Genomic DNA, 27,223 nt, shown 5'->3' on the forward strand with positions numbered 1-27,223 from the left:
ACATATTATTATTTTTCAGATCTATTTTAATGTTATTTAAAAAAAAACTCATCAATTCACGCTTAGTGTATTTGAATAATTAAATAACGATAGAAATCGTTAGATCATTAAATATTCCTCGTAAAAAGTTTAAATGTATTTTATCATTTTCATATTTATCTATAAATAAATTTTATTTATTAATAATATTTTTAATAAAACAGTAATCTGAAATATTGTTAATTAAACAGTAATCTGTTACATTGTGTATATATATATATATATGTACATATATATATCAAAAACCGAATCTCATCTGCGTCTGCGCTCGTTATCATCGAATCTGTTTATAAAGAGTTAAGTCATCGGACTTTTAACTTTAGTAATACATTTACCGGCGTCTAAAGAACAGTAGCTCCTTTCTTATCATTTACGGTGTATCTGAAACTTCGTCAAATTTTATTACTTCTACGTTTAACAATATCAATCAGAAATATATTTGATGAGAGTTAGTTTATATTTGTAACAATTTTTTATTTAAAAAAAAACAAAAAAGAAAAAGTGATATTATATAATACATGCACGCATATATATTGTGAAGAATGTGGTTAATAATAATACTGTAAGTGTAATACTTAAGTTAAAAAAAAAAAAAAAAAAAAAAAAAAAAAAAATATTACAGGTTCAATTTTACAGAATCTTTTTGTTTCTTTTCAAAAGAGCAAATGTTTTCAACGAATTATTATTCCGTTCAAATGTCAATAATATACGATATAGATTTTTATTTACGTAAAAATTTAATAACGGTCTGTTAATTCTTAAGAAGACGCGAAAAAAAAAATATTACAATTGATAGATATAAGAGAAAATGTATACACGTATTTTAGAACGTGCCACTTTCGAAATGAACAAATTAGTGTTCAATTATTATTTCAGTGCATCCAGTAAAATTTGTATTATGTATTTTAAATATTTTTTCTCTCTCCTTTTTTTTTTCTTTTTTTTTACTGTAACATTGCACCTCATTATTCCCTAATGATCTGACAAAATAAGCTAATGTAATGTTTAAACGTTGTTGCAACGCAAGAGGATAAACAAAATGCATTAACGTGAATATTACATAAAAAAAAAAAAAAAAAAAAAAAAAAAAAAAAAAAAGATCACGTAAATTAGCAAAATTTTTGCGAATTAGATTTGTTTTCTTTACACTTTCAAGAACACTTGATTCTAGAAACTTAATCTTCCGTGTTTGCATAGGTTTAAGGTTTTTTTTGTTTGCACGGTAAAATAAATCTTCGATAAGATAATATTCTTTAATACTTACGTTAGTTTCATTTCTCACTTTTCTTTTATATATATATATATATATATATAAAAAATTGATCACGATTCTTATGGATCGTTTTCGAACGTACCCACACAGATATAAATATATCTTTACGAATATAATTAATACTTAATGGAAATATTTGTTTATACAGGATGATAACATTCGAATCGCGAATGATGTTCTCACGCGCTTCCGCAAAAGATAATGAAACATTAGATTGTCATCGAATTAATTTGAATATTGAATTATCTGAATGCCATTTGAAAGTGATTGGACATCGACTTACATGTTTTGCTGGTATTGACGACAAATGGAAAACGGAGTCAGTAATTAAATCATTATCTACTAATAATAAATAATAATAATAATAATAAAAGCAAAGAAACAACAAAAATTAAAACTGAACACACACACACACACATACACACGAACATTACATATATATATACATATAATTCATTTATATATATTAAAAAAAAAAAAAAAAAAAGAGAAGAAAAACAAAAAACAAAAGGAACAAAATATTTTTGTTTAGAAATGAAACAGTAGAAAATCTTGTTCTGTGCAATTGGCCAAATACAACTTTCGATCCTCAAGAAGTCTTGCAAGGATTTCCATTGTTACGAAAATTTAAAATAGCGAACAGTAATTTGACGAGATTGATGACACCTTTCCCCGAGGATTGTCAATTTCTTGAAGTAGGTGGAAAAAAAAGTATATGCGATATGATAAATTAAAAATTAAGTTATTATATTATTTATGTGCGTTTATCGTTCAATTAGAAATCGGATTATGATTTAATGATTCGCTCTTTACGAGCACGGAATATTCGAATTTGTGAATTTAAAATTTCGGTCTTATTTCTTTCTTTCTTTCTTTTTTTTTTTTTTTTTTTTTTTTTTCTTTTTTGGCTCCCCCGTTTCTTCTTTCCCGTTGAATTTTGGATATATAATATAAATGTACAGATAGCAGAGGGAACCACGTTTCTGTTTCGTCGTGTTTCTCTTGACAGAAAGTTAATCTAACTCATAACAAATTGGAACTACTGCCTGTGGATGTCTTTGCAAATCTTTCGAATTTAAGGATTGTCGATTTGAGATACAATTATTTGAAGGAGATCGATCTCAAAGGATTTAATGTACCGACGTTGAGCCAAGTTTATCTCTTTGGTGAGAATCGTAGATCGAATAAATTTTATTTGACAATGCAATTGGGTAGAGAAGAAAAAAAAATGAAAAAAAAAAAAAAAAAAAAGGAGAAAAAAGAAAAAGAAAGAAAAAAAGATTGATTAAAGATTTAAATAGGTAATCCTTTGAAATGCACCGAAAATATTTCCTGGATTCTCGATCTGAGAAATGGATCATTCGCTGAGAAAATTGTTGATCGAGAAAAGTTACGTTGCTCTGTACCATACAACGGAAGACCACTCGTACCAGTTGTAGAAATTATTATGGTAATATTTGATACTTTTTCATTTTCCTAAAATTGAATCGTTCGAAAAATTCGTAGAGAAATATAAGATGAGAATTAAAATTGTTGATATACCTATTAGCTAAAGATAAATATTTGATCGAGCATAAAATGTCCGTATACGCGTATATCACTTTTTTTTTTTTCAATGAGATCACGTCAATTCTTTTTGCTTTTTCTTTTTTTTTTTTTTTTCCCCCAGACAGGTCTTACAATCACTTTCTTGAAATACATTGGATTTTGTTCGGCAATAAATCAATTTATATTTGTACTTTCTTCTTTTTCTTTTTTTGCAATTTTTTTCTTTTTCTTTTTTTTTCGTTTTTTTTTTCTAAATAAATCTTAAAACTATAGGCTTCCAGATTATTCTGCGACAGAATAATGACTATTACTTGTTAAAAAAAAAAAAAAACAAAACACCTACGTATTTTTCGAACAGTCCAATAAAAAAAAAATATATATATATATATGTGTGCGTGCGTGTGTGTGTATAAAAAATGTGTGTGAAGATACAAAATTATCTCAAATCTAATTGTTCATAGACATTGAAAGACGAATGCAAGAGAACATTATGCGACTGCGAATTGGTTTATGTGGTTGGACGAGGTGGTAAAAGGACATTAAAACAATTAATGGCCTTTACTTCAGTTAATTGTAGTTATCGTAATTTAAACGAATTGCCAGAATTTTTACCAGCCAATACGACTACTCTACATTTGAATGGAAACAAGGTCTCATTATTTGAATTAAATTAATTACAATATATCATTCGAATAATTATTTCATAAGAGTTTAATGATCTTAGATAAAGGATTTGACACCACTAGTGAAAAATCCAGTCTACAAACAAGTTTTGGATCTTTATCTAGATGACAATTTAGTCGAGTCCATTGTACAATTGGATGGTTCCTATTGGCTCGATCATTTTCGTCTTTTCAGTTTACGTGGAAATAAACTCTCAGACGTTTGTATTGACTATTAAATTAAGATCATTAGTATGGCCATTCATTTATCTGTTGTTTTATTAGCTATTATGTTGAAATATTAAAAAAAAAAAAAAAAAAAAAAACATGATATTTAACGCGCCAATTAATTTCTTTTTCTAGGCGAACCTAAATTCGTTATCATTTTTTTCTTTTTTGTTTTTTTACATAGCCTACATTTTGTTCTGATAATTTTATTATTAGCTCTTACGTTAAAATATTTCAAGGATGACAATATTTAACATGCTAATGAATCTCTGTTATGGACAAATTAAATATCGTTATAATTTATCTTTTTTTTTTTTTTTAATGTGTATATATATATATATAGCCTTATTTGATTCTGGTATTGTATTATTAGCCGCCATATTGGAATATTTTAAAGATTTCTTGAACACCTGATAATATTTAACATGCTAATGAATCTCTTAAGCTAATAAGTTATAATTCTCGTAATTTATATTCTTTAGGTGCCAACTTATGCATTGGAGAATGTTTTGCTTCAAAGTGGTAGTGTAGCAAGATTATATCTTGGCAATAATCCATGGAGATGCGATTGTCTTTTCACTCCTGGATTTCAGGTAATACGGTCTACGTTATTGTTGTTATTATTATTATTATTATTATTATTATTATTATTATTATTATTATTATTATTATTATTATTATTATTTTCTATTATTTTTCATTTTCCTTTCTTTTAAAAATTAAACTTCCTAATGAAATGTTTGATATATCGACAACGTTCCATGAATTACAGGATCTATTGATTAGGTATACAAATTTAGTTCGAGATATAAACGAGGTCAAGTGTGCAGCTGTCAGAGGCGATGAGAATTCAAACAAACAGGTAACTTATTTGTTTATTTATCTAATTTATCGAAATATTTTATTTAGTCAAGAAAATCTCATTGTTTTCTTCTTCTTTTTCTTTCCCTTTTTTGTTTCGCAGATTCGTGACTTGACTCGAACAGAAATTTGTATTTCATCGGACGAAAACTCTTTGATTTATCCATTAGACATTTTAAATATTATATTGGCATTTCTAATATTTTTAATTATTGGCAAACTTTTGTACGATTATTGGTCGTTCAAAAAAACTGGAAAATTACCCTGGATAGTATCTAAAATACCATGAAAATTGTGTCGAGAACAGTTCTTTTTTTTTCTTTTCTTTTCTTTTTTTTTTTTTTTTTTTTTTTCGTTAGTATCGAATTTTTTTTTCATTTCTTAAATTTGTTTCTTATATCTCGTTATCGGAATATTTTTGATAAAATTGTTCAGCAGCAGCCTTTTTCGCATTATGACGACTCACTCCTTCTCCTGCAGTTACATGAAATTGTTAATAATGAATTAAAATGTACAATATGTATATAATTTTATATATATATATATATATATATATATATATATATATAAATAAATGTTGAATTATTAATATTTTTTTTACCTTCAACTACATGATTCAAAGCCATGCATTTAGCTACACACTTCACACCTTGATGCTTGTATTCCCTTCCGGTTATGTATCTTGGTGCAGATCCTCCCTTTTTTATACAAAGCATGTAAACTTTTCGTAAAGGCGTCTCATTTGTATCGTCATTCTCAAAATTAATTATTTCCAATATCCTAGATAAAAATATACACACACACATATATATATATATATATATATATATATATATACATCGTGAGAATATTTTTTACATAAAGGTTCAGTTTTAATTTTTCTAATAAAATTTTAATTACTGTTCTCGAGATAATTCCAACAATTGTTTCATCTTTTTGTCGTTCATCTGATGATCAGCTATATTTTGCAATATTTTTTTGGCTATATTGTTTTTAGCCAGATCTTCTGTATCTCCACAGCCGGTTGCTGAAAAGAAAAAAAAAAAGAAAAAAAAAAGGAAAAAAAAAAGAGAAATAAATAAAACAAATGTCATACTCAAAATACAAAATTTTTAGAGAAGGTCTAATAAATGAATGAACGTAATAAAAATAAACAAAAAAAAAAATAATACCAGAAAATTCAGATAATTTCCCGCTAATCACAAAACGATTGCATTTATTTTTCTCACAATGATAATCAATATTTATGTTACATTGATTAGCATACTCCTCGAGAATATCCCATGGTGTTCTCTTATTAATATTTTCATCGCCAGAGAACTGTTGACAAAAATTTTTATACATTTACGATATTCGATCAAATTAATATATAATAACGGAATTATTATATGTAATAAATAATAATTAACTGTTATTATTTTATCTCTTTCGTATATGTCAGTTATTTCAACATTTTTATAGATTTCCATCTCTTCTGTATCGTTTATAGTAGAAGAATGATTTTCTACGTTTATATTCTCATTCCAATCTCCCGAAGAATGTTTCTTTTCATTCTCTTGAATTTTTTCGAAAATTTTTTTCGAATTCGACGTAGATTCTATTTGTTCTTGTACACTTTCTTCACTTTTACATTCGTCAACGTTCTCTGAAATATATATTTTTTTTTCTTTCTTTTTTTTTTTTTTACTTTTCTGTAATAAAATTTCTTTCCAATAATAAGAAAAAAAAAAAGGAAAATTAATAATAAGAAAATAAAGGAATAATTACTATTACTTTCCTTTCCATTTTCTTCCTCTTTTAAATCGTCTGTTGAGTTATTTGATTTTTGACCAATCAAAGAAGACGGTTGATTAGACAAAATGGAGTCAAAATCTGTATCGACGGTAGTGACACTGCTTTTCGAAATTTGTGTTTCGACTGTGTTCGTCATAATCGCTACATCTTCAAAAACCTTTCATAAGATTTTTTTTTTATTTATCCATTAAGATTTTATTTATTCGTTTAAGATCAAGCAGATTTGATTTTATATGATACATATATCGAATAAACGTACTTCAGTATCTTCTGGAAAAGATTCATCGCAAATCAATGAAATAACTTCGTCGGATTCCCCGGAATCCGCGAAATTGTTTAAACTCGATACTTCTATAAATAAATTTTTTTATTATAAGTACAATATTTATAACATTAATTTTTATTCATACTAAACTCTATTATACAACATATATATTAGTATATCAAATTATATTACAATTTATGGTAGTATAATAATGAAAAGAAAAAAAAGAAAAAAAATAACTTGAAAATTATAGCATTATAATTTATATTAATATAATTATACTATCATAAATATAATTTAAACTTCGCATAGATTAACTTTTAAGATATAAATTCTATGATAATCTATTTAACGAAAAAAAGTATATTGTGAATTTTAAATTAACGTGAGGTTATAGAAGATTGATATTTGAATTTTAATATACTTGCATATCTCTCTTTCTCATACCAACTGATCTTCCGTAAGGTCTTCTGAGCTGTCGCAAAAGATCATCCGCACGATCAATAACAGCTTCCATCTCGCAAAGAAGTGGCGCAGCATTTGGAAATCGTTTTGTTATCATTTTCCACAAGATGTCTGCATTCTCCATTTTTTGTAACGATTTCGGTGGGCCAAATTCGTGAGATTTTAATGTCCCGTCGTTGTCCAATTCTTCTGACATTTTAATTATCAAGATTTCTTTCTTCTTCTTCTTCTTTTTTTTTCTTTATCTCCTTCAAAAAACTGATCTTAATTATGTTAAAGTCATGGATAATGAAATCCAGGAATACGTCAAACTTAACATTTTCTTTGATCGGTCTTGAACATAAGACGTCAATAAAATTAAAAACTAAAACGAACAAAAGACGATCAAATATACGAAGATAATTATTATTTAAATAAAAAATAAAATAGAGAAGAAGTCAATGTAGATTCTTTTTTTCAATTTTCAATTGCTAAAATTTGAATATTATGCTCGCGCCTTGGTCTTCGATACTACGTAATTTCAATAAGGAACGACACTAACGAACCTATCGTTAAAGATAGTAACTACATATTGTATTGAGTTTGAAATGCTTTATAGGTTATGTATTATTATTAAAAAATGGCGGCAAACATGATGGGCGGGAATTGCAGTGATCGAGTTAATTGCGCACGATCGTCTTTTCTTACAAAATAATAATTCATTTGTGATATAATTAATTAAAAATGAAGAAATCTCAGAATTTATCTCAGAAAAAGGTAAACGATTTTTTATCATTAAAATTATTATTATTTATCATTGATCATACTAATATATATTAATTAATCGTTATTATTAGAGAAATATAATTATTGTATTTTATCATAGGTCTCGAAGAATCCAATTGCAAATAATTCACAAACAAAAATTAATTCATTTTTCTCAATTAATCGTGAATCTAATGAAAGTAAAAATATTCAAAATGAGGATGTGATTCTAGAGATTGAAATTAAAAACAATCCCTCTAGTAACAATATCATTAGAAAACGAAAGAGATGTGATAGTTTAGATTCAGAATCTAATTCAAAAATGAATAGTATTTGTTTTAATGATATCGATGAATCTTTCTTTAATGATAGTCTTAAAATCATAAATGCGAACAAAGAAAAAAATACAACATCTAAGGAATGTAGTAATAATTCAGTGAATATATCTAACGTCAAAACAACAAATGTATTAAATAATTCATTAAATGAATCTGAATGTATTATGAATGATACAATTGTCATTAATAACGAAGATACTATTTTAAATAATTGTCATACTATAAAAGAAAACAATCAGAAAGAATCTCAATTTAATAGAAATTCTATCGATATAACAGAATCAACTGATATTTTCAATGACATAAATGATTTTGATGAAATAAATGCAGAAGATTTTGATGAAATATTTGAATGCGATTGGAATATAGATTCACAAATAAATCTAAATTCGTTTCAACGATGTGACATTATTGATTTGCAAAAGAATCCAAAATCTATAATCCTAAAAGTACAACATACAAGTTTAAAAACTTTTGCAACAGTAACATGTTCAGGATTTTGGTAGCTATATCAATTTTTATTGAATTAAAATCTTATTGATCTACATTATTTTATAACTCATTTTTTCTTTTTTTTTTTTTTTTTTTTTTTGTTAAATAAATTAAGGAAAGATATTCAGATTAAAGAAGGTGATGTTGTAATGATACAAGCCAAAAAAGATTCACAAAATTGGATTGTGGATAATGATCATGGTTATATTGTTATACAACCTGACACATTAATTTCTAGTACAACTATTGTTGGAGCATTACATTGTAACAGACGAGCAGTATTAAGTGAAATATTTAAAAAAATAGAATCTTTACCTCATTTAATGTCTAGTCAAACAGCATTAACAATTGGAAGAATAGTTCATAGACTTTTACAAAAGGTATTTAAATTTTATTTTATAAATATTTTAATTTCTTTTATTAATCTATAAAATATTTTCTATATATTTTAGTGTTTAATTGAAAATATTTCTAAATTGTCTGATATTATGAAGATGGCAGAAAATGAATTACAGTCAAAAGATATAATACATATCCTTTACAGTTCTCAATCTTCATTTGAAAAATTTAAAGAAGAGATATTTTCATATGTACCAAAAATATCTGAATTTATTCAACATTATGTTCATGGTAAAAAATGAATGTCCATGAATATTAAATTAAATTATATTTATGATTTATAATTTAATTGAATCTTTTAAAATATAATTGAAATATTTTAGGTACAAAGCAAGAAGCAATAAGTAATGAAAAGAATAACTTTAAAGGTAAAATCTCTGAGATATATGATATTGAAGAAAATATTTGGTTACCTAAACTTGGGATTAAGGGAAAAGTTGATATAACGGTTGAAGTCAAAATTAATTCCCAAAAAAAAGTGATGCCTATTGAAATAAAAACAGGAAGACCATCTTTCTCTCTAGAACATAGAGGTCAAGTTATTTTATATATTATGATGATGGCTCTTACTGGACAAAACACAGACAGTGGATTGTTATTATATCTTAGGTATTAAATAAATATATAAAAATTATAGAAGAATGTTCAAATATAATTAATTTAATTATATTAAAATTGATAATGAAAAATAATAATTTAATATTTATTCGATGTACAGAGATAACAATATACGTGAAATTAATTGTGGTCGTGCTGAAAAAAGAGATTTAATTTTATTAAGAAATACTCTAGCTGATTATTTCACTAAAACAAAAAACATGATCTTTCCATCTGACTTAAAGGATGAATTGAAAATTATGCCATTGCCAGAGCCTATAAATTATTATAATAGTTGTCTTAAATGTCCTTATAAAAATTTATGCTGTGCATATTTGAAAAAGGACGATACCTTACAATTGCCCGATTCTCATGGATTAGTTAAACTAAGTAAAGAAATTTTTAATGAATTTGAAAATAATCATATAGATTTTATTTTAAAATGGGTATCTCTTTTACAAATGGAAGAGAGCATACGAACCGGACAATATATTATGAAAGACATATGGACTCTAAAACCAGAGAAAAGGTAAATATCTTGATTATGGTGTATATTATAACATAAATGGATTTTCAAAATTTATTATTTATTTGTAGAGAAATGAAAGGAAAATGTATCAGCAATTTAAAAGTAATTGGCAAAGTTACCGAACAATATGACAAATATAAGCATTTATTTGTACGCACAAATGGACAAGCTATAAGTATTAAAAATATTTGCACAGAATTTGTACAAAATGAATACATTATTGTAAGTACAGATACACGAATAAATATATCATCTGGTTTTATAGTACAGATAAAGAAAGATTCAATTACTGTTCTTTTAAATAAGTATGTATTAATCATTATAATATTTATGATATATTGTGATACGTCAAGAAAAGATCTTTTACATTTAATCATTTAATATTTTCAGTGATATTACAAAACGTAATGCAATTGGGAACTTTCATATCGATAAATATACTAACACAAATTTATCATCAACCTTATTTGCAAATATTGGAGGTTTATTATATGATAATGAAATATGCAAAAGATTAAGAAGTATTATTATAGATAGGTACTACTTGAAAATTAATATATTTTTTCTAATTAAATTATATATATATATATATATATATATATATATATATATATATATATAATATTAATATATCAATTTTAGGAAACCAGCAACATTTCTTGCACAATTACCACGTTCAATTATATTTAAAGTTGCAACAATATTGCAGCATTTAAATGAAGTTCAACAAAGAGCAATTCTTAAGTGCTTGGCTGCTAATGAATATGTTTTAATAAAAGGCATGCCAGGAACAGGAAAAACAGAGACAATTGTAACATTGATAGAAGTCCTATTTAAATTGGGCCATTCAATAATAGTAACATCGCACACTAATAGCGCAGTAGATAATATTCTTTTGAAATTATTACATAAAAATATTGATTTTATACGATTAGGATCATCGTGTGTGATACATCCATTATTAAAAAATAAAAGTGAAGAATATTTAACATCAGATTGTACGTCGCTCGAGGAATTAGAATCAGTATATGCAAATAAGGTATTAGTAATTTTTTATTGGAAAAAAAAAATGTAAAGATTTTTATATTAATATTATATATATATATATATATATATATACATATATATTTTAGAAGATTGTAGGAGTTACTTGTTTTGGAGCTCATCATGTAGTCTTTGAAAAAAGAACATTCGATGTATGTATCGTTGATGAAAGTACTCAAGTAACGCAACCAACAATTTTAGGTCCATTATACAATGCAAATAAGTTTATTCTGGTAGGAGATCCCAATCAGTTACCTCCTGTTATTAAAAACAAAACAGCTAGGTAAAAATATATGTAGTTTTATATGATGAATACATGTAATGTACTTTTTTCTTTCTTTCTTTTTTTTTTTTTTTTTTTTTTTTTCTTTTTTTATTTTCTTTTTATTTTCTTTTTTTGCAGAAATCTCGGTGCAGCACAGTCTCTGTTTGAGAGATTAGATTCAGAAAATAATACTGTTGCATTAACCGTACAATATAGAATGAACAAAAGTATTATGGATTTGATTAATAGATTAACATATAATGGTGAATTAAAGGCAGGCAATGAATCAATAGAAAATGGAACGTTTATATCATCAAATACGAGAGTAATTAAATGTTTCAAAAGTTACATTTTTTTTTTTTAGACAAGTCTATTTTTTTTTTTTTTTTTTTTTTTTTTTTTTTTTTTTTAACAAAACATGCCTGCATAATGTTTCAGATACCATCGTCAAACGAGAGATGGGTAAGAGCAGTATTATCGCCTGCATTAGATGATTCTGTAATTATATTGGATACAGGTTGTACTCAAGATATGACTATAGATTTTATCCATAAAAAAGAAAATATTACGACCGATCAAGCGTGTTCTAATATTTGGGAAGCGGCTCTAATTTTATATCTACTTAAGGCTCTATTTCAGGTAATTTTATTATTATTATTAAAGTGAATTTTTTTTTTTTTTTTTTTTTTTTTTTTTGTTAACATAATTTATAATCAATTTATCTTTATAATATAGATCGGCATAAGCTCGGAACAAATTGGTATTATTGCGGCATATAAAGCGCAAGTTGTTTTAATAAAAAATCTGATAAATTCAGAAATAGAAGTAAATACTGTGGATCAATATCAAGGACGTGATAAGAGTATTATTTTCTATTCATGTGCAAAAAGTATCAATAAGAAATTTGATGAATTGCAGGTATATCTATTATATATCTATTATAAAGAAATAATTACGATTAATTACGATTAATTATTATTCTAATAATTTTTTTATATATAGGATACTGGGATATTAGACGATCAAAGACGTTTAACCGTAGCTATTACACGCGCAAAACATAAATTAATTATCATAGCAGATAGAAACACGATAAGCCAATATAAACCATTTATACAACTTTTTAATATAGTACAAGTAAAGAACATAATTAATGTCAATGATTCTTCTTATGACTTTACTTGGGAATCAATCGTCGAATCATTGAAGAAGGATATATGTTGATAAACGATTGAACGAATGAAATATTATTATATTTAATAAGTAATCGCATGATTAATATGGAATGTTATAAGAATAATATTAATATTTTCTTTTTTATATCATAGATTATTTTTATATTTTAACCTGCAAAGATTGTGATATAATTATTAATATTTCTAATAAAATATTAATACTTTTGACATTTACAATGGACAATAATGGAGAAAAAAGACAAAAAAAAAAGAGAAAAAAAAAAAGAAGAAAGAGAAATCTCTTCTCACGTTTTTACATATTACGCATAAATAAAGCTTCACTTAAATATTTAAACGCGTAGTTCTTCTTTTTTTTTTTCTCTCTTCCGTTGAATATTATATCAAACCTTCGAGATAGCTGATTGGTTGTTCTTTCGATCAGGACAATATCGATATATCGATGACAGGTGTAACAATTGTTTAGCTGCAAACTTCTTACCATTGAATATATATTGAAATGAAATAATTCAAGGAATAAGAAAAAATGACAATTAATTTTATAATATTAATTGGGAGAAAAAGAAAAAAAGAACTAAGGATAAAACGAATTATGCGAATCGAATGATGGAAATCATAAAACATAAAGTATTAAACGAGAAGTTGTCAGTCGAGATAAAATAATCGATAAATCGAATTGAAAGAAAGTTCGATAATTGATACGTTACTCGATTCGAGATGTTAGTGGCGCGCCAGCCTATGGTGAACTGCATCGCGTTACGGACATGGAAGAGTGGGGATACGTACTAACCAATGCGGGGAGTGAGGTAAAGGAGGGGAGAAGAAGGCGTCGTAGGAGTGGGGAGAGCGAAGAGGAAAGATGATCGCGGAGAGAAAGAGGTGCGGTGTTGCGTGACTGACTGCGAATCCGAGCGTGTGTGTTTGTTGTGTTGTAAGAGTTTTTTTTACCCCGCTTTTTGGAAAAAAAAGAGAAAGAAAGAAAGAAAAAAAAAGGAAATAATAATATTAATATTATTAATAATAATAATAAATAATAATAATAATAATAAATAATAATAATAATAATAATAATAATAATAATAATAATAATAGTAATAACAACGTAACAAGAAGAATATAATTCATTGGTAAAGAGAAATTACGGTGAGTGTGTTTTAAAGAAGAAAAATGACGTCCTACATCCAAGTCGCCGAAGACGAGGGAGAAGAACCTATAGAGCTGCCTACCGAGGACGACAGCACGCTCTTATTGACCACCCTGTCCGCTCAATTTCCCGGGACGTGTGGCCTTAAATATCGCAATCCAGAATCCCGGACGATGCGTGGTGTACGACTCGTTGAGGGACGGCTTCATCCACCTGAAAATGGTTGGGGCAAGGCGATCTATTTCTGTGTATTTCCGAAAGGTGTGTATCAGAGAGAGAGCAAGTGTGGCGTTAGGTGCTTTTAAGATGCCCGAAGCCTTTCCCCCTTGTACGTTTGGTGATGGCGTATATATCGTATCGTATGACCGTAAGACTAGGATAAAACGCGACAATTTTTTTTTCTTTTTTTTTTTCTTTTTTTAATATACATATACGTGTGTGTGTGTGTGTGTGTGTGTGTGTGTGTGTGTGTGTATGCATCATACATACATACATCATACATACATACAGCATACATACATATATACATACATACATATATACATACATACCATGTTTCGACGAGTCTCTGCTGCACGGCTTCGATCGAACATTCCTCGTTGATTCGTGCCATCGTACGTTTTTCGAACTAAATTTTCACGATTTTTTTATTATCTTATCCTACCAAGACTTACCTCCTTTTTCGTTTTCTTTTTCTACGCGCTTTCATACGATTTATCATCGTCTTATCTAGACGCTGTTATATCTCTTATTTTCTTTTCTCTCTCTCTCTCTCTCTCTCTCTGTCTCTCTCATTCTCTTTCCCTCTCCATTTCCTTTCTCTCTCTCTCTCTCTCTCTCTCTCTCTCTCTCTCTCTCTCTCTCTGTCTCTGTCTCTGTCTCTGTCTCTCTCTCCCCTCTCGCTCACTCTTTCTCTCTCTCTATCTCTCTGTCTCTCCCTTTCTGTCTTTTTTTTTTTTTTTTTTTCTTTCTCTTTTAATGAATTCTTTCTTGAACTTCACACCTTTACATATCGATTCAAAATTATCTTTGCCGATTTTATTTTTCAAATCAAACGCGATAATTCGTCTAAGCTAATAAATCGGTATCTATTAACGCATGACCGGCATTATCGTGTTTTACCTTTTTCATTTTAATTTCTGTGATATTAAACTTACTGTATATTAATGGTGTATATATATATATATATATATATATATATATATACGTCGTTATGTATCATTAAATAATATTCTCTAAGCTATGTAATAAAGATATATCATCGTTCTTTACATTTTATTGTATTACAAATGATATTATTGGTGAATGGATAAAATGCGAATAATATTTTATGAAGATAAAGATTTGATGATCTCAGAGGAGAGAAAAAAAGAAAAAAAGAAAAGAAAGAAAGAAAGGAAAAAGAAGAAGAAGAAATTTGTATTCTTTATCCTTCTTCTTTTTTTTTTTTTTTTTTTTTTTTTTTTTTTTTTTTTTTTTTTTTTCTAATATTAATTTTAACTTTTGATAATTAAATATTAAAAAGGAAAGAAAAGAATTATATATTCGCATAAAAAATATAGCTGGTACTGAAAAGATTACGAACATTTGTACCAGTGTTTCCCAAACTATTAAAAATCTGCTTATTCCTTGACTAACAAATAATTGGTATGTTTTCCATGGTGTTCATCAATATCATAATAGGTACAAATAACATCGAACTTGTAATGTATTCTTCATATTTTAATAAATTTTTACAGCTTTTAGCTCCTTGATCGTGCATCTGTACATCCTTGGCCATACCTACACTGTACATTCAACAGTTTGGTTAACACTGGTCTATGAGATTGTTAACAAAGCATAGCAATAGAAAACTAACCGATAGAAGTAAATGTTTGTGACATCTTTTCAGAAAACAAGCGTAAATCTGATGACAATTTGGAAAATTCCACAGCTAAGACAAAGAGAATGGAAACAAAGTTGCGTTGTACAGACTTGATCGTACTGGGCTTACCATGGAAAACTACCGAGCAGAACTTGAGGGAATATTTCGAGGCATTCGGTGAAGTTCTAATGGCACAAGTAAGTTTTATTACTTTTTGTCAATCCATTAATTATTTTATTTTCTCATAATAATCTCTCTTTTTTTTTTTTTTTGTGTGAATTTCTTTGTTACATTATTTATATTTTGTTTCAATTGAAATTTATAATAATCGACCATATATTATCATCAACATTTTTTTTTTCTAATACTTTACAAAATATGTATTAGGTAAAGAAGGATGCAAAATCTGGTCAGAGCAAAGGATTTGGATTCATACGATTTGGAAGCTATGAATCGCAGTTAAGATGTCTTGCTCAACGACACATGATAGATGGCAGGTGGTGTGATGTCAAGGTTCCGAATAGTAAGGTAAGAACAATAACAAAAGATAATAACTCTTCTTCTTTTTAACATTTATTAGTCATTTAAAATTATTTCCTTAAACTGCCATAAGAACTGTAAGTGCCCACATAGATACATAATTTGTACAAATGATCCTTAGCCCTGTACATATATTATAATAGTATATCTTGCTTTGTTTCATTTAAATATTAATTATATTTCACGTATATTTTATAAAGCGTATCTATGGGATTTTGATTACATAAAAGTGTTTTGCCTATGTGAGAAGATTATCTTTTTTAATGCATGCATTTTGAAAAATTATCATTGGCATATTTAAATATCAGAAAATCATAAGACGATATTAAAAGAAGCAAAATAAAATGAAATATATGAATTATTCTCTTCGGACGTTTTCTTTTTTTATATTATTAATAATAATATAAAATTTAAATATTAATTTTTAAACAAATATTCTTTTAAACAAATATCTTTATATTATATATGTACAGGTATAAGAATATGTACAAGTAAATCGCGTCATATGATATTTTGCAAAAAAAAAATATGAAAAATGAATGCCAAAAAGTATTTCAGAAAAAGAAATTAAAAAAATAACAAAAAAAGATAAAAAAGAAAAAAGAACAAAAAAAAAAAGAAAAGAAAGAAAAGAACAAAAAAAGAATAAAACGTATAGAAAAAAAAAAAAGAAAAAAAAAAAGAATTTATCTTTCTTTTTAATTGCTATAGAACAACTTACAGAGGCACAATTTACTTTAGTAGTTCTGAACAATTATGTATACATATATATATATTTGTATTTGTAATACAGATATATGTATATGTATGTACGTATTTAAATATATATGTGTATCTATGTATTTTAATACATGAATACACATATGTATGTCATGTGTATAATATAATATATACATATTATGTGTATATAAGATTATACACTCACTTGATATGGTGCAAATAGATGAATGCGTGAAACTTTATTCACATGTATGTGGTACATAGCAAGTCTGATATATTCATGAAAAAAAAAAAAAAAAAAAAAAAAAAAAAGAAAGAAAGAAAAAGTACATTGAAATATTTTTCTTGAAAAAATTATCATAGAAAAAGATAGAGAACAAAAGTAATTTTTTACATTTTTTTTTGTTTTTTTTTGTTTTTCTTTTTATTTTTTATTTTTTTTTTGTTTTTTTTTTTTTTTTTTTTTTTTTTTTTTTAAATTTTCAATATTATTGATAATACCATTTGATAATGTTACACAAATAAAAATACTGCTGCATGTTTTGTACATGTGAATTTAGTTTAATGATTCTAAGTGGTAAATTTATAAAGAGTAAATGCAAAATGTGTGTGTACGCGTGGATGTTAACTGAGTGTGAGATTATGTTGAAGAATCTTTGGGACATTTGTTTGTTTTCATTTGTATATAATACAGTATGCTTTTGACACAGAATAGTGTGAAAATCTTGGAATGTTTTGAGATTGAAGTTGTCAGTTTAGACGTGGATGTATGGTTAAATTATATGAATTTCCGAGTCATAAGTTCTTCAAGTAACATTATATGTATTATAATCTTTATCCTTTTGAAGAAACGTAGTATAATATGTTAATTTTCATATCAGTGATGATTCTTTATAACACCATTTAACTCCTGAGTTAGAAGAAAATTGAAAAGAAAAAAAAAAAAAAATAGAAAAAAAAAAATTAAATGCTGTCTTAATCGTGATTATTTTCAAGTCAGGAATATTGGAAAACAATCAACAGTGCACCTAAACACTTTCAACAAAAAAATAAAAATATATAAAAAAATTAAAAAAAAAAAAAAAAAATAAAAAAATAAAAAAATAAAAAAAAAATAAAAAAAAAAAAAAAAAGAGAAAAAAAAATGTAAAGTGTGTTAAAAGCTGAAAGATGATTCATGATACGATAAACGTTTGCATGGCGTTAAATGTATGATTTCTGAAGTACAAGGAATATTGTAATGAGTATGATCTTGTGTGATAGTGTGCGTGAGTGAACAAATTTTTTATCCACATATGATGTACGACTATAGTACTTATCTATTTCACAGTTATTTCGTTGGTTTCTATATAGTACAATGATTATTTTACTTTAATAACAAAAAAAAAAAAAGGGAGAAAAAGAAATAGTATTATTTGCTACAGTTTGCAGAACATTATAGATTTATAAATGCTGTGGGGTTTCGTATACATTTAAAAAGTAGAGCATTTAAAAGCTCCAAAAAAAAAAGAAAAAAAAAAAAAAGAAAAAAAAAAAAAGAAAAGAAAACATTAGCGATGTTAAGTATGATTTTAGTGTATCATCATGATATCCAGAAATGTATAAACATTATGAAACATCATATCCAGACTTACTCATTCAATATAAGTTTCATGATATCCATCACTGTAATAATGTGCATTATTTTGTTCATATATACAATGGTATAATGTTATTGCTACAACATAATTTCGTTGAACTGGTCATTATAAATTATGTGGAATGATACTATAAACTACGTTTTTTAAAGTTGCTGCGATGTGAGAGTGCGTATGTGTGTGTGTCAATTTACAGATGAAATAGTATGTTATTGTCGAGGGCTGGTGTGTCTGGTTCCAGAATATTGATGGCTTAATGATGGCTCGTCAGTATGATACGAGCAAACACAATGAATGCTACCGACCTATTCCGGTTCATACGCCAAGTAGTCGACGGATACCTGTGGCAAAAACGTATGTGAATGTGAATTCATCAGATACAGGAAATATGCCGAGATATGAGTCGGAGTATGACTATAAAACAACGCATTATCCGTCGTATCCACCGAATTATCCCTATGACGATAATAAATATAAATATGAAGGACAAAGTTATAATGCATATGAAAAACCTAATTATTCTACGTATGAGGATCCAGGATACGATAATAGAAACTATATGGTGTCTCATGCAACGACTCCCAATTCAACTTATCCTTCTGATGCAGAATATTCCAGATATCCAAATTATGAAGGTCGTGCGACATATTCTATTATGGAAACACCAGATTATTCAGAAAAAGGCAGATATAATTATGGATACGATAGAAGTTATTATGATGCAGATGGTAGATATGTTTCCGCTGATTGTAGATATCCTTCAGATGTTCGGTATTCAGAAGTAAGACACGCTGAAAGTAGAAGCGTTACTGAAAATAGAGAAACAGATTGTAGATATACAGTGGACAATCGTGATATAGATAGAAGGTATACTGTGGATGGTAGAGAATCTGATAGCAGATATCCAATTGAAAATAGAGAAGTTGACAGCAGATATGCAGTTGATGGCAGAGAAGTGGATAGTAGATTTGCAGATACTACAAGATATCCAACAAAAGAAAATTACTACGATCGCTATTACAAGCATCGACCATCGAGGGATCACCATGTTTCGGATATGTCAAGATACTGATGAGTTTTGTTACTACCGTAAATACATAAGTCATGGTTCAATGGGAATATCAAGTCACAGATTGTAATATAATTTGTGACTTTTTTTTTTATTCTTTTTTTTTTTATTTTTATTTTTTTTTTTTTTTTTTTTTTTTTTTTTATTTTTATTATTATTATTATTATTATTTTTTTTTTTCACCTTGTATAACGAAATCTTGTGTAAATATTCACTGTTTTGTCACTGAATATATCAATATTCTAATTGAGCTATAATTGTTGCTAATAAGAAAAAAAATATATATATATATACATACATATATATATATGTATATATGTATATGTATATATATATTAGGAATAGTATTGATAATGCTAATAGTAATAATTAAAATATAAAGTAAACAAAATTATGATAACATTCTTCGATATAATTATCCATTTAATTATTTTTCTAGGCAATATATTTTATTCTCCTTTATTAGTATAAATATTTATGTAATTCTATTGTTAGCATGAAATTTATGTGCTTTTGAAAAGAACTTATGTTTGACGTACTATGTTTTAGCAATGTAAATATCTTCAAATATAATGCTTGCTTCTTCAATATTTTTCAAGTATGATGTTATACCCATTGATACTATTGATTCAATTCATTGTTATTTACAAAAAATGTCATATGAAAACAAAAGAAGATATATTCCTAGATATGTTTGTATATCTTTAGATGTTGTTTTTCTTTTAATTTTTTTTTCTTTCTTTTTCTTTTAATTTTTTTCTTTCTTCCTTTCTTTCTTTCTTTTTTTTTTCTTTTTTTTTTTTTTTTTTTTTTTTTTTTTTTTTTTTAGTCAATTTTTTTTATAAATTGATCAAAAAGTAAACAATATTATTTTACGAAGTAAAATTAATTACAAAAAAATTCTAATCGCAATAGCATTTGAAGAAAAAGAAAAAAAAAACTAAAACCAAAAAAGAAGGTGTATATGAAATATTCTCATTGATCTATGACCTTTGGTAAAAATAGCAGAAATATTTTTTAATGAGACTAGTAATGCTTTAGTCTTCACAATAATATTTTTATTTTGTCATATATGTGTTGATTCGTATTAAGATAATGTAACATAGCATGAGATTCAGCATTTTACATAAAAAGAAAAATATACAGACAAGATATTGTACAGATTTATGCATGAATTTACAAGGTAATAGTATCAAAATAATGATAAAGTGCAGGGATCTAAATGTAAATCGAAAGGCAGTACCTTTTTGAATTTTTAATGAGATAAATATCTGTTGTAAAATTTATATAAAACTTGTTGTTGGTGCAGATTAATCGGTATTGATGCATCAATGAAAATAATCATAAAATATTCGGTGTGAATAAGTAAAAAAGATAAAAAAATAAAAATGTTTAGCAAAAAAGAAAAAAAAAAAAAGAAAATAAAGAAAATAAAAAAAATAAGTAAATAAAAGTAAAGTAAAAGTAAAAGTAAAAGTAAAAGTAAAAGTAAAAGTAAAGAAAAAAAATGAGACTAATGAATAATACAATCGATTTGTTTTTTCAAAGTAAAATCTTTTGCGTGTCGCTTATTGATTTTTGATTTATTTAGAGACTGTGAATAATGTGCACTGTACACAAGTTTTAGTGGATAAAATGTGAATATGTTGTATATGATTGACTGATTGTGCGTTTGTGCGTAGGAGGGAATGATTCAGCAAGTACCCTGCAAGGTATTCGTGGGACGCTGTACAGAAGACCTAACCGCAGACGATCTACGCGACTATTTCTCCAAATTTGGTGAAGTTACGGACGTGTTCATCCCAAAACCTTTTCGCGCATTTTCATTTGTTACTTTCCTAGACCCAGAAGTGGCTCAATCTCTCTGCGGAGAAGACCACATTATAAAAGGAGTTTCCGTTCATGTCTCTAATGCAGCCCCGAAATCAGACGGCATTAATAAGAATTTTAATAACCAAGTGAATTCAAACGTACGTGGTAGGGGAGCACCTGGACCGGTAGAAAACAATGTACAGGGAAACTATCAGGGAAACAGGTACATGGGCCATTCGGGTAATAACATGGGTCCAAACGGTTGGAACAATCCAGGCAATAGAGGTAATTTGGATATGCCTAATCTTCAGGCATTGGGCATTACCGGTCAGAATAATGGCGGAGGCGGCGGCGGTGGATTATCCAATCCATTGGCAATGGGAGGCTTAAATTTATCGGCATTACCAGTAAATCCTGCGTTAGTGGCGGCTGCATTGAATCAAGCATCCTGGGGACTAATCGGTAATCTTCAGAATCAGGGAAACGATCAAGGATATTCAAATCAACCAGGGCCCCCAGGTCAACCACCTTCAGGAAATAATAGTATCGGTAATAGCGGTAATTCTGGGTTTCTTAGTTGGATGAATCAAGGGGGAGGCGATGGTAATACGGGTAATCCTGGTACTGGTGGTCCTGGTCCAAATAATCCAAACGCCTCCCAGGGTGCTTGGCAAAATCATCCAGGTCAACGTGATCAAAAATCGAATACATTTCTCAAATACGATTAAACTCGGTCGGGACTCCGAGTTTATTCGTAGAAGGAGGGTCCGTTCCTTTAGTCCCGAAGTACTAATGTTGAAGAACAGCAAAGGTCAGGAAGTTTTAAGGGTACAAAGCAAACGATTTACAAAAAGAACCAAAGCTTTCAGTGACATTACGATAGAAAAGGACGGCTATATTGTATGATCGTGCGCCGTAATGTGATCGGTTCATAATAGAGTGTGTTGGATGATACTTTCGAATCATTGCACGTCATTACTTCAAAAACAAAACAAAAAAAAACAAAAAAAAACAAAACAAAAAAAAAAGAAAAAAAGAAAAGAAAAAAAAAAGTAAAAGATATACTATGACCCTCTCACTCTCTTACTGGCTTGAGAAATTAGCACAATAGCTTTCACGAATGATACGGCCTGCATGTCTCTTACGGATAGCTTTGATCATCTAAACGTGCAAATATGTGTGGTCTTCTATACGCGTGTGATCTAACTGAGCTGAGTAAAGTGCATTGGAGAAAGATAGATGATTGTGAAACTTTTGTAATGAGAGATAGATGAGATTATGTAGTGTTTAACGTATATGTGTCTGAGGTAACATAATGATTGATGCAGAGTGTTTAATGTAAAAATATGAAGTAAGTTAGTGGAACTTAATAATATAATTATATTTTAACTTACCAATAATAGTTCATTGAGTGATTATATAGGAGTTATATAGCTTAATGAAGTAATAGGTTGCAGATGAATAAGTTGTATCCTCACATTGATAATTTACATATTTTTCTTGTACAGATAGAAATAGTTAATTGATTTCAAATAGCCATTTCAAATTTTCATTCTATCAAATATTTTATAATGTTGCAGCATTATGTACAGATATATACATATTTATATATATATATATGTATCTATGTATATATATATATATATATGTATCTATGTGTATATAGATCTTAAATCGGTCACATAATGTGAGCTGCACGTTTATTAATAATCAAATATATTAAGTTCCGATGATTTAATTCCATTAAAAGTTATGAATGCTTGAATACACTGCATATAGATTAAATATCTTTGTCATAATTTTATATGTGACCACATCATTGAAAAATCATTCTTACATATATATTTTTTAATTATTGTACAAGATAAAATAATTGAGAACTTTCTTCTGAAGAAATGAAGTGCATTGAGACTTTCTCTGGGTATATGTGTTGTGCGTTCTTTCATATATACTTAAACGTACATATAAAATAGTGACGTACAACTTTATGGGTATTTGTTGTCATTAAATATTTTCATTATTCACACATATAACATATTTGAGCATAATAGTTGTTATTTGCATTGATTAATGCAGAATATGCTCTTATGTTTGACAATTACCCTTATAAAATTATACATATAGAAAGTTTGTTTCATGTGCATACTTTTTTCTTTTTTCTTTTTTCTTTTTACTTTTCTTTTTTCTTTTTTTTTTTTTTTTCTTTTCTTTTTTTTTTTACGGATATAAAATATATCGTCCAGAATTGAAAAAAAAAAAAAAAAAAAAAAAAAAAAGAAATTATATTAGAGAATAACTGTTTCTAATGAATACTATTTACTTAGGGTGGAAGTGAGTGGGTGTGTAGTCAGGATATGCGTGAGGCTGCGTATAGTTTGGTCGCAGCTACCTGAGATTTGCATAAAGTTGTTTACATTTTTCGTAATATTTAGTGCGACACACAAACAATTATTACGTGTGCGAGTATGATTAGTATTTTACATTGGTGTGCGGGTGTGTCAAAATTATTGATTGATTGTGTGTGAAAGGAAGCATTTGGATTGGTAGTTGTTTCAATTGAATGAGTCGAGTAAATTCAAGGATTTTATAATTCTCTAGTGCTTCAAATTTTGAAGGAAAGTTTTGTGATGAAAGACTTGATAATTCTCTTTCTCTAAAGGACAATTTTGCAGGTCATGGGTGTTTGTTTTCCAAAGATCAGAATAAACAATGAATTTCACAATTCACAATTGTAGTCAATAACTTTAACATACAAAAAAGATGATGGCGCAAGAAACTTTAGAAAAGCATATATTTCATAATCTCACTGTATGTTTCATTGAAGTTATCTAGATCTGCTATTCCAGAATGCTAATATCTTATGATTACATTGTCGAAAAATAAAAAAATCCTTATACATCATCTTTCACTGTTGTGCTATTTATTTGATAAATAAACATTGATGCAGCAAAATGCACCTTACTTGACTTATATTAATATTTGTACTTCTCTAATATCATCTAGAGAGTACGAATTTTTAATAAATAGTATGTAAAGGTGCTTTTACTGTAGCACTGGTTATACAAAAATTTAATGTAAATCACCCAATTTACACTGTTTCCTTCTTTACGATGAAATCTATTTCTTTTTTTGCCTTTTCCCAAACTTCATAGAGAAACACTCAGTTTACTTTGAAAAGTCTAACATTCTCATCACTTTTTATTCAATGCAGGGATAATTTCATAGAGTTTGAATCTTTTTCTGAATCGGTGTTTGTGTGTATGTCGATGAATGATTTTGTTAATAGTGATTGACTATGAGAATTACAGGCATGAAATGTTGAAAGAAAGTGTATTTAACATGAGAAAGAAAAAGGAAAAAAAAAAAGATGTTTGTTTAATGAATGAATAATGTGAGATGAGCAGTGAGTTATATTTCAAGTCATTTGAATGATGCACAGTCGTTTGTGTGTTTGATATGTCTTTTTGGCTGATGTGCTTGAGTGTTTATATAGATAATGGGAAATGAAATCGATAAAATGTTAAATAGAATTTATTTGTTGAAGTTCTAGATTTATAATCTGTAAGCCATATTTAACATACGAAGACTGTAGCAGAAGGAAACTTTTAAAATACAGTTTGCGAATATTTTCTAGTCTATTAAAAATAATGCCTGATTTATTTCAAATCATTAGTTGGATATGAATGAATAATATGTAAGATTTGTCGTACACACATTCAGCGAAAAATAGCATAACATCAATAATTCTTACAGTTATTTCTTAATATAGGGCATTATTCATATAATTTAATATCTCCCTTATGATTTTATCAAGTGCATGATTGTAGTGAGTATTAATAGACCAGCTATATAGAAATTAGGAAAAAGTGAAAGTGATTATTAATGGGAAGCATGTCTTGAGTAATAAAAAAAAGAAAAAAAAAAACAAAACAAAATCGAATGCAGATTTTTCATGATGTTTGTAAATAACTGTAAAGAATTGTAATATTGTACACGCATTTGATATTCTCATCTCTTAAATGATTGCGATGATAGAAAAAATGAGCAATGAATGGGTTATTGATTCTAACGATGAACAGTGTGTACTTTTTAAGAAACCAACTTTACAAGAATGTTCTGTAATTTAAGTTTCTTTTTTTTTTTTTTCTTTTCTTTATTTTTTTTTATCTGATAAGCAATATTGAAATTCAATACATATATACATGCATATATATATATATATATATTTTTTTTTTTTATGGTATTCAAAGGACAAATCATTGTAATGTAACAAATATATTTAAAATTATCGTTATAATCAAAAACCCTCAAAGCAGTAAATAAAAATTCTTGATACGGACTTTTTTGAAACAATTCGTGCAATATTAAAAAAAATCTTTTCCATTATTTTAATTTTTATTTTCATATAATATAGTACTGAAAATACAGTTATTACTTCAGCATCTTGAAATCGGTAATTATTATTTAAAATAAAAAAAAAAAAAAAAAGAAAAAAGGATAGAAAATGAAGAGAGAGAAAGAGAGAGAGCGAGAGAGAGAGAGAGAGAAAGAAATAAAAAAGTAATCAAATGATTATGTAAATCTTGCGAAAATAAATACAAAAATGGTTATCGTGAGTCGATTTTTATAAATGAGAAATTGACTGCGTTTTGAATAAGAAGACTGAGCGAGGTCTGTAAACAATATATATGAATGAAAAATGAACGTAATGATTCCCTAATCTTACATTTCGTTATCTCGAAACGTGTATTCTCGTATGAAATAATAAAATGAAAGTTAACGAAAACGAAACTTGTGACAAAATATGTGTATATATATATATCATGTAAACAATTTTTCATTCGTTTAACTTTTGTTAATCGTTTTTGTTTCGAGTTGCACACGCGTCGATTACGAAATGTATGTTAATAAACTCTCTATAACTGAATTTTGAAATTTTATATGAAAGTTTATGTGAAAAAATTTATTCTATTAATTGTATTAAATTATATCTAAACTATTTATATATAACTAATTATATATAACTGTAGTTTATACTTGATAAAAATTAATTTTCTATGATATTAATTAATAATTAATATTTCGACGATAAAATGTAATAGGATTTTGTATGTCTGTCGATTTTAAAGTAACATAAAGTTATAGAGAGTTATAAGGGATTTACAAACAAACAAACAAACAAACAAACAAATATTTCAAACATTCTTGGCATTACTTATTCATTTCAAATAAATTTTATTTCGATTCGTTAGAGTATTGATTACAATAATCTTTAATTTATATTAAAATAATGATTTATGTCTAAAATGTTTGAAAATTGGCGTACATTGCTGTAAAGAAGATATCTTCTTTCAGAATATTGTATTTAATTACAGACCAGTAATTCTATCGATGAAAAATTGTGAAGAAGAGAAATAGATAGATAGAAAGAGAGAGAGAGAGAGTGTGTGTGTGTTACAAAGAGTACGTTATTTATTATAATCGTATGCAAACAATTTAATTACAAAGAAAAAAAAAAAAGAAATCAGTTTGACTGATTCATGAGAGTTTATGGAAATGTTTCCAATATGAATTCTTAAGATACTTCTTTTTTTTTTTTTTTGGGTATGTGGTAATAATTATGTCGCCTCTAATTATGTCCTTCTTATTTAACGTGCAAATTTTGTATCATTGACATTGATGTAAATATCGAGTGAAAGAG

General features: G+C 27.1%; 4 protein-coding genes across 8 annotated transcripts; 3 read left to right on the plus strand and 1 right to left on the minus strand.

Annotated features, from left to right (window-relative positions):
- Positions 1-373: 373 nt before the first annotated feature.
- On the plus strand, positions 374-5,282 carry swi2 (Protein singed wings 2). Its single transcript, XM_035868284.2, has 10 exons — positions 374-601; positions 1,461-1,631; positions 1,845-2,007; positions 2,322-2,478; positions 2,614-2,762; positions 3,322-3,510; positions 3,585-3,743; positions 4,233-4,343; positions 4,523-4,612; positions 4,715-5,282. Exons 1-10 carry the CDS (start codon positions 582-584, stop codon positions 4,898-4,900), a joined length of 1,395 nt encoding a protein of 464 aa, XP_035724177.1. The 5' UTR covers positions 374-581; the 3' UTR covers positions 4,901-5,282.
- Positions 4,919-13,914, minus strand: LOC118442546 (uncharacterized). 2 transcript variants are annotated; one of them, XM_085663939.1, is made up of 9 exons: positions 13,126-13,914; positions 7,118-7,393; positions 6,665-6,756; positions 6,379-6,562; positions 6,021-6,256; positions 5,784-5,931; positions 5,512-5,638; positions 5,213-5,391; positions 4,919-5,085 (listed from the first exon to the last, which is right to left on the minus strand). In XM_085663939.1, the coding sequence occupies exons 2-9, from the start codon at positions 7,329-7,331 to the stop codon at positions 5,006-5,008; spliced, it is 1,260 nt and encodes a 419-aa protein (XP_085520065.1). In that variant the 5' UTR covers positions 7,332-7,393; positions 13,126-13,914; the 3' UTR covers positions 4,919-5,005. The 2 variants fall into 2 exon arrangements, with proteins under 2 accessions (XP_085520065.1, XP_085520064.1); XM_085663938.1 differs by having other exon boundaries at positions 7,118-7,499.
- Positions 7,756-12,905, plus strand: Dna2 (DNA replication helicase/nuclease 2). Its single transcript, XM_035868237.2, has 14 exons — positions 7,756-7,891; positions 8,001-8,719; positions 8,825-9,089; positions 9,162-9,339; positions 9,432-9,717; positions 9,827-10,234; positions 10,303-10,539; positions 10,625-10,771; positions 10,877-11,273; positions 11,368-11,561; positions 11,682-11,868; positions 11,982-12,182; positions 12,279-12,461; positions 12,546-12,905. The coding sequence occupies exons 1-14, from the start codon at positions 7,859-7,861 to the stop codon at positions 12,765-12,767; spliced, it is 3,657 nt and encodes a 1,218-aa protein (XP_035724130.2). The 5' UTR covers positions 7,756-7,858; the 3' UTR covers positions 12,768-12,905.
- TBPH (TAR DNA-binding protein-43 homolog) lies at positions 13,586-26,017 on the plus strand. Of its 4 annotated transcripts, none has more exons than XM_035868280.2 (5): positions 13,586-13,667; positions 13,897-14,141; positions 15,772-15,941; positions 16,132-16,272; positions 21,393-26,017. In XM_035868280.2, the coding sequence occupies exons 2-5, from the start codon at positions 13,904-13,906 to the stop codon at positions 22,248-22,250; spliced, it is 1,407 nt and encodes a 468-aa protein (XP_035724173.1). In that variant the 5' UTR covers positions 13,586-13,667; positions 13,897-13,903; the 3' UTR covers positions 22,251-26,017. The 4 variants fall into 4 exon arrangements, with proteins under 4 accessions (XP_035724173.1, XP_035724175.1, XP_035724174.1 ...); XM_085663936.1 differs by lacking the exon at positions 13,586-13,667 and adding an exon at positions 15,620-15,746 and having other exon boundaries at positions 13,990-14,141; positions 15,814-15,941; XM_035868282.2 differs by lacking the exon at positions 13,586-13,667 and having other exon boundaries at positions 15,814-15,941.
- The last annotated feature ends 1,206 nt before the right edge of the window (positions 26,018-27,223 follow it).

This window comes from Vespa mandarinia, chromosome 24, assembly GCF_050613455.1.
Source record: "Vespa mandarinia isolate Hongniang chromosome 24, ASM5061345v1, whole genome shotgun sequence".
NCBI lineage: Eukaryota > Metazoa > Arthropoda > Insecta > Hymenoptera > Vespidae > Vespa > Vespa mandarinia.

Coding starts and splice junctions, on each gene's coding strand:
- TBPH (XM_035868280.2), top strand. CDS start 13,904: ATGACGTCCTACATCCAAGTCGCCGAAGACGAGGGAGAAGAACCTATA. Junction 14,142..15,771: donor TTTCTGTGTATTTCCGAAAG/GTGTGTATCAGA, acceptor ACATCTTTTCAG/AAAACAAGCGTAAATCTGAT. Junction 16,273..21,392: donor TCAAGGTTCCGAATAGTAAG/GTAAGAACAATA, acceptor GTTTGTGCGTAG/GAGGGAATGATTCAGCAAGT.
- LOC118442546 (XM_085663939.1), bottom strand. CDS start 7,331: ATGTCAGAAGAATTGGACAACGACGGGACATTAAAATCTCACGAATTT. Junction 6,257..6,378: donor AAATGGAAAGGAAAGTAATA/GTAATTATTCCT, acceptor TATATATTTCAG/AGAACGTTGACGAATGTAAA. Junction 5,639..5,783: donor GAAATTATCTGAATTTTCTG/GTATTATTTTTT, acceptor TTTTCTTTTCAG/CAACCGGCTGTGGAGATACA.
- Dna2 (XM_035868237.2), top strand. CDS start 7,859: ATGAAGAAATCTCAGAATTTATCTCAGAAAAAG. Junction 9,340..9,431: donor TATTCAACATTATGTTCATG/GTAAAAAATGAA, acceptor GAAATATTTTAG/GTACAAAGCAAGAAGCAATA. Junction 9,718..9,826: donor GGATTGTTATTATATCTTAG/GTATTAAATAAA, acceptor TTCGATGTACAG/AGATAACAATATACGTGAAA.
- swi2 (XM_035868284.2), top strand. CDS start 582: ATGTGGTTAATAATAATACT. Junction 4,344..4,522: donor TTTTCACTCCTGGATTTCAG/GTAATACGGTCT, acceptor CATGAATTACAG/GATCTATTGATTAGGTATAC. Junction 4,613..4,714: donor ATGAGAATTCAAACAAACAG/GTAACTTATTTG, acceptor TTTGTTTCGCAG/ATTCGTGACTTGACTCGAAC.